This window comes from Nicotiana tomentosiformis, chromosome 2, assembly GCF_000390325.3.
Source record: "Nicotiana tomentosiformis chromosome 2, ASM39032v3, whole genome shotgun sequence".
Taxonomy (NCBI): domain Eukaryota; kingdom Viridiplantae; phylum Streptophyta; class Magnoliopsida; order Solanales; family Solanaceae; genus Nicotiana; species Nicotiana tomentosiformis.
In genome coordinates this window covers 180,069,474-180,080,482 of record NC_090813.1, presented here as the reverse complement: position 1 = coordinate 180,080,482, position 11,009 = coordinate 180,069,474, and the positions used below count along the sequence as shown (strand labels likewise).

The 11,009-nt window shown below is 36.9% G+C and overlaps 1 protein-coding gene across 1 annotated transcript; it reads right to left on the bottom strand.

The window, feature by feature from the left end:
• Positions 1-502: 502 nt before the first annotated feature.
• LOC104099315 (uncharacterized) lies at positions 503-847 on the bottom strand. The gene has a single exon (XM_070194713.1). It carries the CDS (start codon positions 845-847, stop codon positions 503-505), a length of 345 nt encoding a protein of 114 aa, XP_070050814.1.
• Positions 848-11,009: the final 10,162 nt, after the last annotated feature.

Sequence of the window (11,009 nt, the reverse complement as noted above, 5' to 3'; positions counted from 1 at the left end):
TACGGTGGTACTTTTCAAGAAAAACCTGGGCCAAACCGCTGAAAGTAGGAGGGTGGTACGTCTTGTACCTCTCGAGCCTGAGCTGCTCCCCTTCAGAAGTTGCTGCCCTAACTTCGGGTTGAACTGGGGTGACCGGATGAACTGGTATGAACTATGGGACCTGGTCAACCTAGACCCACTACTCTAGGGTGCGAGCAGCGGGAGTCTATGCTCTCTAAGCACGCGAAGAAACTTTTCTTCCTGCAAAACAGATAAGTCGGAAGATACAACAATATGTAAAGTTTCATCAACACATAAATAGGCGTAATGAATATGGGAAGGTAGGGGCTTGAGTTCCAATTTAGGAGATTCTTCGATTGACGGCTTGGGGGTGACCCAGTTGGTCTATCTAGAGGCTCGAAATCGATCAGACTTTTGATGTAAGCACATGCATCCAAATGGTGCACCATCTGCTTCACCTCATCATCCAAGTCAATATTGTCAAACAACATAAGTTCTTTCTTTAGAGAGTCATCCAGATATGCACCAACATTATTTTTTTTTCTTCTTTTTCAATCACAGATATCATAGATAGTTCCTCATTGTGCCTTGGCAGCTGAATTTCCCTGTATACATTAAAGATTGCTTCCACATTATCAACCCGGAGGATCATTTTTACTTCACGAACATTGATCACAGTATCAGCGGTGGCTAAGAGAGGTTGTCCCAAGATGATGGGGGCTTGTTCATCAGCTTCATAGTCTAGTATAATAAGACCTGCTGGTAGAATAAATTGCCTAATTTGTAGTAGCACATCTTCTATCACCCCCTTGGGATAGACAATAGATCTATTAGCAAGCTGCAACATGACTGTGGTTCGCCTTGGGGCTCCCAACCCCAATTGATGGAAAACTGATAGGGCATCAAATTTATGCTAGCCCCCAAATCACAAAGTGCTCGTCCCACATCTACCTCACTAATTTGAACATGTATGGTGAATCTCCCTAGATCCTTCAACTTTTGTGGGAATTTTCTTTGAATTCTCAAGGTGCACTCTTCAGTAAGTGCCACTGTCGCAAAATTTCCACCTCCTTTTGTTAGCCACAATATCTTTTATGTACTTAGCATATTTTGGGATTTCACGTAGCACATCAACCAATGGAAGATTCAATTGAATTTGGCTCAGCATATCAAGAAATTTGTTAAACATTTTGCCATCACTTTACTTCTTCAATATTTGTTGGAAAGGAGGTGGTGGCCTTGCAATCATAGTCTTTTCGCTTTCTTTAGTGTTTTTCGTAGCTTCTCCCACAGTTTTGGGGATTAGTTCACCCTTAGGAGTGACTTGTTCTTTCTTTCTTCTTGGGACTTCTTCTAATTCTCTGCCATTCCTCAAAGTTACAATATAAACTTGAGGATTCTTATCTGTATATTTTGTTGTTGCAGCCAACTACTCAATCCGCCCTCTATATTTCAAAATTAAGTCCTCAATTTTTGATTATCTATTCGAAGTTGCAGGTAGTTAATCAATAACTTTTTCAACATATCATTAGTGCTTTCGTCTACCGAGCCAAATCTAATTATAGTTCCCTTGAGGCTTGTATTGGTTCTAAGTGGTCTGGTTCCCACCCTATGAGAAATTTGGGTGATTCCTCCAGTTGGGATTGTAGGTGTTCCCATATGGATTATTTTGGTTCATTGGACCTCTACCTTGTTAGCCCTTATAATAGATAGATTCTGGATTCACTGTACATTGGTCACTCATATGACCCTCTCCACAAATTTCACAACATACGGTCATCCTATGAACCTGCTGCATGTGGTGCCCTTGACCCATTTCCATCTTAGCCATTTGGTTGTTTAGTTTAGCAATATCTGCTCGCATGACTGACATCTCATCCAGCTCGAGCGTACCTGCTGCTTTCTGTTTTATCATCTTTCTTGAGTCACCTTCACCCTGACAATTATGATCATTTGCAGTGAAATTGGTAAGCAGAGTCTGAATCTCACTATATGGCTTTTGCATGCAACTTTCTCCATAAGCTGAGTCTAGATTTAATTTGGAGGTCTCATCTAATCTATCCACAAAAGTATGTCCCGATAACTTATCAGTCTGACAATGATGTGGGCAGTCTCTGAGTAGTTTCTTATATCTTTCCTAAGCTTGACAAAGAGTCTCACTATCTCGTTGTTGAAACCCAAGAATCTGGCTCCTCAGTGCCTATCTTCTTAGTGGGAAAAAACTTGATTAGGAATTTTCATTCTAGATCATCCCAAGTGTGGATCGAGTTTGCGAGCTCCTTGTTTAACCATTCCTTTGCTTCCCTCATTAGAGAAAAGGGAAACAAAGTCAATCTGACATAGTCCTTAGAGACTTTTAGATAGTTGTATGTATCCGTAATCTCCAAGAAATTCTGTATATGCCTTTGGTGATCTTCACTTGAAAATCCCACAAATAGCCCTGTGGATTGAATCAGTTGCACCATGTACTACTTCAGCTCAAAGTGCCCAGTTATATCAGGATTCACGATAGCCTGAGTCATGTTCGCGACACTAGGCCTTGCTGCCTCAATCAGCGGTCTTTATTCATTTTCTACCATCTCGATTGCCTGTGGTTGGACTACAATACCTAACTCTACAATTCTTGCTCTTCCTTTTGCCTCCATCCTTCAGCTATGGAAAAGACTTTCGGGTTCAAGATCAGGAGAAGGAAAGTTGTTAAAACTGTTGCTTCTTCTTAGCATTCAAGGTGAACACCTGTAGAGTCACAAATAGTCAGATAGATTAATACTTGAACAACAACAAATAAGATCTTCTTTCAGACAAATAACTAATTTCTAAATCCTCAGTAACGGCACCAAAAACTTGTTGGGTACAAACGCATACGCAAGTATACACGGTCGACATGTAATAAAGTAATAAGAAAGTATCGTTCCCATTAGGATTTATGATCAACTATTCTCCAATCTAAGATATTATATATTAAATGCTCAAGTGAGTGTGAATAAGATGATTGTGATTTTTATAACTATATTACTATGAACTAATAAGCAACCAAGAAAATAAGATCGCACGTAGAGCAAGCAAACACTTAGGAAGAATTCAATGAGATGGGGATATTCCAGGGTTATGGGATTAACTTCTCTCCTATTGCATTTTTTGGGTTGATGTAATTACTTGACTTATCTAATTTGTTGATTAGCAGAGTTTATTATGCTCGCGAAGTTCTTTCGACGCTTCGCTCGCCTATTCAAGCCAACCTAAAACTATATGTCTATAGAATCAAACTTGACAAGAGCACATGTATATTTCCTGCAAAACTAACCAAGTAAGGCAACTAGAATATGTCTATCATAATCACGAATCTATTCTCCGATGCCCGAATTCAAGAACTTTCTCTATTCAATCATGTATACAATCTATAATTCCCACTTTCGAGTTCAACGATAAATTCGTAGATAATATTCTATTGTTAGCTACACAATTGAATAATTAAGTGCAAGATTAAATAAACAATTTACTATGATAAAGTCAAGTAAAACAATCAACCATAAATTTACAATAATTGAGAACGACACATAACCCCAGAATAATGAGGCTCTTAGTCATTTATGTTCATAACAATCATCAAAATATTATTTTCAAACATAAAAGCTATGAATACTAGAAGAAGAATGGAAGAATTGGTAAATTCTGTGCTCCCGAGTGTTTCGTACTTATATTTCTCTCTCAAAGTCACGTCCTCATTTGACAAAATAGGTTTAGATTTGATTTTATACGAGTTGGGGGCGTCTTGGGGTCGACACCAAGTCCCGGGTAAAATAGGACAACTTCACGTCACCAGCGCCCATCGTAGCGTGGGGCGCTAGCCTGGCACTGGAAATTTAGAGAATCGGTTTTGTGCGCCACATGTAGCGCCTCACGCTGCCTGTAGCGCTACATTGTAGATTTTTCTCGTTTTGTCCCCCTTTTGCTTCAATTCGCGTACCTTCGTCCCAAATTACCTCCGGATGATTCCTACACATAAAAATATCACTAATTAGCACAAATTATTATATTACACATCCGAAAACTACGAAACATGAGTAAAATACGAGGCAATATGCATATAAATATACATACTTTAAGCGGAATATCAATCATCAATATGAGCCATAGGAAACAACCCCAAATAATAAAGCTAAGATCTTGATTCAAATATGTAATGTCAATCCAAAAGTCAACCCCGGGCTCGTACCTTGAAATTAGACCAAACTTATAAATTTCGAACACGCATTCCGATACGAGTGCAAATATATGTGTTTCACCCAAATCCAACCTCAAATCAACCCTCAAATCATCAATGTTCACTCTCCAAAGTCATTGTAAAAATCTCCAAGTTTTACCTATAATTCACTTAAACTAGGTATAATAATCCATGGGTAATCAATATCTAACATCAAAATTAAGTAAACTTCACTTACCTCTTCAATTGTAGTAAAAAGTCTCCCAAAAATCACCTCCAACCGAGCTCCACAATCCAAATAATGAATAATGACCAAACCCTTCAAAATATAAAGTCTGCCCAGCGATTCTGCATTTGTGTTCCATATCACCGCACCTACGGTGCTGAATTTGTGGTCAAAAACTCGCATCTGTGAGTTCTACTTAAGTCCCGACCTATCGCTTCTGCAGTCAATCCCCTCGCACCTACATACCCATAGCGCAAGTGCGGCCCCGCTTCTGCGCGACGCCTCCCCCATCTGTGGCCCCATGCTCCTCTAGCCAATTCTGCTTCTGCGGCTCCTTGTCCGCATCTGCGGACTTGCGTCTGCAGCCCATCCATCGTAGGTGCAAAAGTACCAGAAGTCAGAAGTTCATCAGCATTGCCAACATAGTCCAAAGTGATCCGAAACCAATCCAAAACACACCAAAGCCCTTCAGGACCCCGTCCAATCATACCAACCAATCCCAAAACATAACACGGACCTACTCGGTATCTTAAATCACTTAAAACAATATCAAAACTATGAATCACACCTTAATTCAAATATAATGAACCATTGAACATCCAACTTTAAAAACTCATGCCGAACCATAACAAATCAACTCGGAATGACCTCAAATTTGGCATACAAGTCCAAAATGACAAAACTGACCTATTCCAACTCCCAGAACCACAATCCGAACCCGATACCTTCAAAGTCAACTCTTGGTCAAACTATCAACCTTCCAAACCTTTAACCTTCTAACATTCGCCAATTCAAGCCAAAATGACCTAGGACCTCCAAATCCAAATCTGGACACACGCCTAAGTCCAAAATCACCATACGAATCTATTAAAACCATCAAAATACTATTCTGGAGTTGTCTACATAAAAGATAAACTTCAGTCAACATTTACAACTTAAGCCTTCCACCAAGGGACTAGTGTCCCAACTCAAATCAAAACTTCCCCGAAACCAAACCACCCATCCGGTCAAGTCACGTAATCACAAATGCACATATATAAAGCATCAAATAGGGGATACAAAGCTAAAAAAACTCAAATGACCGGTCGAATCGATATAGTAGTGGTAAATATCTTTGAAGAAATCCTTGAACAAATATTATTTTAATGATACCTAAAAGATCTATTTAGTCCTATTAAGTGTTGTAAAATAAAAATACAAACGGCAACGATGATTGAAATTTAAATGGTTAAGATTCAAACTTAAAAATAACACACTTAATAACTGTAATAATAAATATTCGAAACTTCATTAAATGCAAACAAATAGGCTTTAGTAGGATCTTACTAGAGATTATAGGAAATGTTTTACTATCATTCTTTTCTTCTTGAAGAGAAAGGTGAGTCAAATGCCAGTCTTTCATCGACTTTTTGACAATTCTTTCGATAGGGCTCTGTCCTAAATGAAAATGACCTATGAATTGCTGAACATGAATATGTCTTGAAAAGATTCAGATAATTTTATCTTGGTCGGCGAGAGTAACAGTTGGGCAGTCTCGAGTCACACCAGTTATAACTATTTACAATGGTCTTGTCTAAGGGCTGAACTAGAAAGTTACATCTCAGTTCTGCGAACCTAATACTTTTAGAAAATTTATTAAATTCGTACAAAAATTAGAGTTAGAACCCTGCTACTAACCATTGATATTGATATCCTAAAATTTAGAATGCATAAAATTCAAATTCTGGTTCTGTCTAGACTCTAGCGCCCTTTGTTCTTGTATTTTGCTTTTCTATTTAATAAAATCAGTAACAGTGACAATGTTTCTATTTTTTAAAAAAGGAAAAAGGCTAAATTTGCCCTTAAACTATTGGAAATAAGCAATTTTGCCCTCCGTTTGATTTTGGTATCAATAATATCCGTACCATTAATAAATTAGCTCACTTATACTCTCAAAACTAACGGTTACTCCACACGGGCACAAAGCGTCTTAAGAAAATATTTTTTATCTGAATTGGATCTTCATGTAGGATTGATATTATCTTCTGCAACCTAAAGAGAACCATGGCCGACCACTTGAAAAATTGCACTAGGAAGAAAACCATCCACAACGACAAAGAGCCAAATCTACATTTTCACCACATGGATATTCATTTAAACTGTTACAATTCTAATAATCCAAAAGGCAACTTCAAGTTAGAAATTCAAGATGCGAAGTTCAAAATTTTGAAATACTTATCTAATCAATTCTTCATCTGTAAAACTAAAACATAGAGTATCAAACAACAATAATTAGAGCAGATGACAATTTAACAGAAGTACTCACCAAATTTAACATGTCACACAGATATAAATGAAAAATAAAGAAACAAAACCCACCATTATAAGAGAGCTCAACCACTAAAAAAAGGGATCTTTCGTTAGCAATAGCCCAACAGAATAGTGAAGGTGCCAACCTTCTCCATTACCCCTAAAACAATACCAATGAGCCACCCTCCAAACCCATTTTCAAAATCTTAAATTTCTTCCTTTGAAAAGCTTCAGATCTGTCTAGCAATATCGCCCTCAGAATAAACTCTGACGGGAGAACCTTTCGATTTGGCAAACAAGGCCTTTCTGGTGCAGTCATCTTTTTCAGCTAGGTTGCTGCGCCTTTTTCTGATATTGGTGATTCGTACAAGGAAGAGAAAATTAGATAAAAGTGAAAGATTAGCCGCCAATATTTGCTCTCATTGAAACTGCTTTCCGCGGTAAATTAGTCGCTGCTTTATTGTGGGTATTCCAATGAACAACTTGATTTTCATGGTGAACTATTTTCTCTGAGTCCATAGAATGGGATGGAATAGCCGGCAAGGAGAAGAAGATGGGGGTGTACTTGGTGGATGAACGGTAGCAATGATGATTTTTGGAGTGGTTTAATAGTTATGTTTATCATCCAAAATAAAAAAGAAGATAATATCAATCCTACGTGGAGATCCAATTCACCCAAAAATATTTTTTTAAGATGCTTTGTGCCTATGTAGAGTAACCGTTAGTTTTGAGGGTATAAGTGAGCCAGTTTATTAATGATAGGGCTAATATTGATACCAAAACCAAATGAAGGGCAAAATTGCTCTATTTTCAATAGTTTAAGGGCAATTTTGGCCCTTTTCGGTTAAAAAAAACTCTCACCCTCATTCTGATATTGACGATACAATATATATATCGGAAAAAATCTCCTTTGCATCAATTTTTTAATCGTTCTCCAGAATTTTACAGGTTATTTCCCATATCCAAACCAGTTTCCTACCATGCCAAAGCTCTTGCTTTTGTAACACATTTATAATGACTATTAGTTCACGAAACTCATAATCTGCACAAAACAAACTTTGATTACTATTGAGTTTTAAGTTTTTTACACCATTAATTGACTTGGAAAAATATCAAACACCTACGAAATGTACCCTGGCTAATATTATCAACGTGAAGTATAAGTTCTATGCACTATACCGTAAAAAAGAGTTACACCATCGAATTACTTAAAAGGTAATTATATTTAATTCTACATATATGCAAACGTTAATAGGTAATATTAAATCAATATAAAAATTTTAAATCATCGTTTCACCTTTATTTGTAGCACGTAACATGTCTTATTTTTAAGACAACTAACCTAACATCGTAGGATTACCTTTAGATATTCTTTGAGATATAACTTAAACTCATCTAAAAAAACAATGTTCTATAAAATATCATAATACATTAATAGTATAATATTTATTTACACTATTGATGCATTTTACTTAAATCCATCCACATGTCTGGAAATATATGGAACTGAAAAGATGAATTAACTTATATATAAAACATAAAAACACGCAAAGTTTGACTAAAAGGACTCAAATTTTCTCTTGTGCATGAACTTCCAGAGGTCCAATTAGAGCTCTTCTAGAATGCACCTACCTCTTCCTCAATCATTATTTTATTAAAATTGTCAACTATTTATAATCTATTGTGATACTTTATTATTTATAGCAGTGGCAGAGATACCTTATAGGAAGGGGTGTTAAATGACATCCTTTTGCGGAAAAAATACACTGTGTAGTTAGGTAAAAAAATAAATTATATATATATATACTATGTATTGACTCCCCTTAATTTTCTGATATATTTACTTTTATATATTTTGACACCCCTTAACGAAAATTCTGACTCCGCTACTGATTTATAGTGGAAATACTGATACATATGTCATAGTCAGTTATCTAATTTTGCCTTCCAAATATTTTTAAAGGAGCAAGTAAGATATATCGATTATATGGTGTTTACATAATTAGCCAAGTGAGTGTCACGATCCCATTTTTTCTCCGTAGGATATCGTGAACACACCTATTCTCTAAGATTATGTAAACCTAACATTCATGCAGAAGTGACCGAAGCAATAATTTTAAGTCTCAAAACTTTAACAACTATATAAAATAAAATCTGCAACTCAACATGTACAACTCCCAAAATCCGGTGAAATATAAATCACAAGCTCTAGGTAATAGTATAGAATAATCCGATATATCAATGTCTATAAAAGAGAAATAAAATAAGGAAAATAAGGTAGAAGGAGACTCCGAGGTTTGCGGATGCTGGCAGGTATACCTTGAAGTCTCCACGCTCAGACTCAATTCGCCGATGCCTGGACTAGTAGGATATACCTGGATCTGCACAAAAAGATGTGCAGAAGCGTAGCGTAAGTATACTACAATGGTACCCAATAAGTGTCAAGCCTAACCTCGATAGAGTAGTGACGAGGTCAGGTTAAGTCCCTACTGGAATAAATACAAGACTGAACAATATAAGGTAGTGTAATAATGACAGTAATGAAATTGAAACAACAATTAGTATATCAAGGTTAGCTACATGGAACTAAGCAAATAGTGTGATACAGAGAAAGACAATTAATAATATGCTAAGGAAACAACAACCAAAGACAAGTGCAAAAATGAAGAAATGCCAACAAGAGTCACGACTGAGGTACCGCTTCGTAGTCTCAAATCACAAGAATAAATCACATTCTTTCCTTATATCATCGCGGGAGCCTTTACATTTAGTTTTAAAAATTATTTTTTCAAAATAGCGTCGTGCGTTTTAACCCATCTTATTACACCGCATGACTTCTAGTAGTTCCCCCACTAGCCACGCGTATCAAGCCCATCTTATCTCACCGCATGCGTTTCAACCCAAAACCTTATACCACCGCATGCATATCGATATTACAACGCATCACAAATCTCACCTCAAGTGCTCAATATCACAACTTGCCAGAGAAACCAAATAAATACAGTACTTTTACAGTAAAGAGCCCATGGCTCAACCACAATGTACACAAGAGTCTCAGCAATAACAACCGGAATGAACAACCTAACAAAATGGTATTTCACAACTTAACATTTTGCCTCAATGTGAATCACGACCTTTATATCTCAATACCAATTTCAACAACAAGATATTACGCGATTTAACAACTTCAAGTAAAGAGTTCAACGATCAAATAATGAATACAGAATAAAGGAAACAAGGACTTTAATTAAACATGTAGGGCAATTAGTACGTAAGAGAATAAGACAAGTAGACACGTGAAAATATACTAGAAATGATGACTATAACATGTTAAGGTAACTCAATTACGACATGAAAGGAATCTACATAGCTAAAATCGATAATTTCAATATTTAGCCGTGTACACACTGATCACCTTCCGTACACGGCAGTCACATATTACAATTATCAAAACCAACACAAATTCTAAGGGATAATTCCCCCACACAAGATTAGGCAAGTCACTTACCTTAAATCACGCTAACTCAATCTACTAGTAGGCTTTTCCCTTGATTATCCAACTCTGAACGACTCGAATCTAGCCAAAATAACTTCATATTATAAATATAAACTATAGAAAACTAATTCGAACAATAAATTTACGATCTTTGTAAAGAATTAAAAGTCAACTCAAAAAGTCAACCCAGGCTCGCATCTCGAAACCCGACCAAAATTACTAAATCCAAACACACATTCGATAACGATTCCAACCATACAAGAATTACTCAAATCTGACCTCAAATCGCCTTTCAAAACTCAAAATTTTAGTCTAGGAAGTTTCTACCATTTTCTCCCAAATTTTCAACTCAAATCCCTAATTAGATGACAAAAAAATAATAGATTCGTGTAATTTAACCAAAACCAAGTTAGGAATTCTTATCCCAATAATCTCTCTGAAATTCTCCCGAAAATTCGCCTCACACCGAGCTCTCTAAGTCCAAATTATGAAATATGAGATAGAACCCTTGTTTTGAAATTTAAGTGTGATGTCCAGTGATTTCTTCTTGGCGAACGCGGAAAATGCCTCCCGTTCGCGAAGCACAAAAATGTTGCCGCCCAAATTTCCTGTCACGCGAGAACCTACATGATGACCAAGGTTCTCAAGCTTCGCGATCGTGATGCCTCACTCGCGAACACATAGACCAACCTCGTGAGGTCCTCCCAGCCTGCCTTTCCTCTTCACGAATGCGGCTCCTTGTCCGCGATCGCAGTGCAAAAAATCATGACCCTTAGTAAACGCATGGCCTTCTT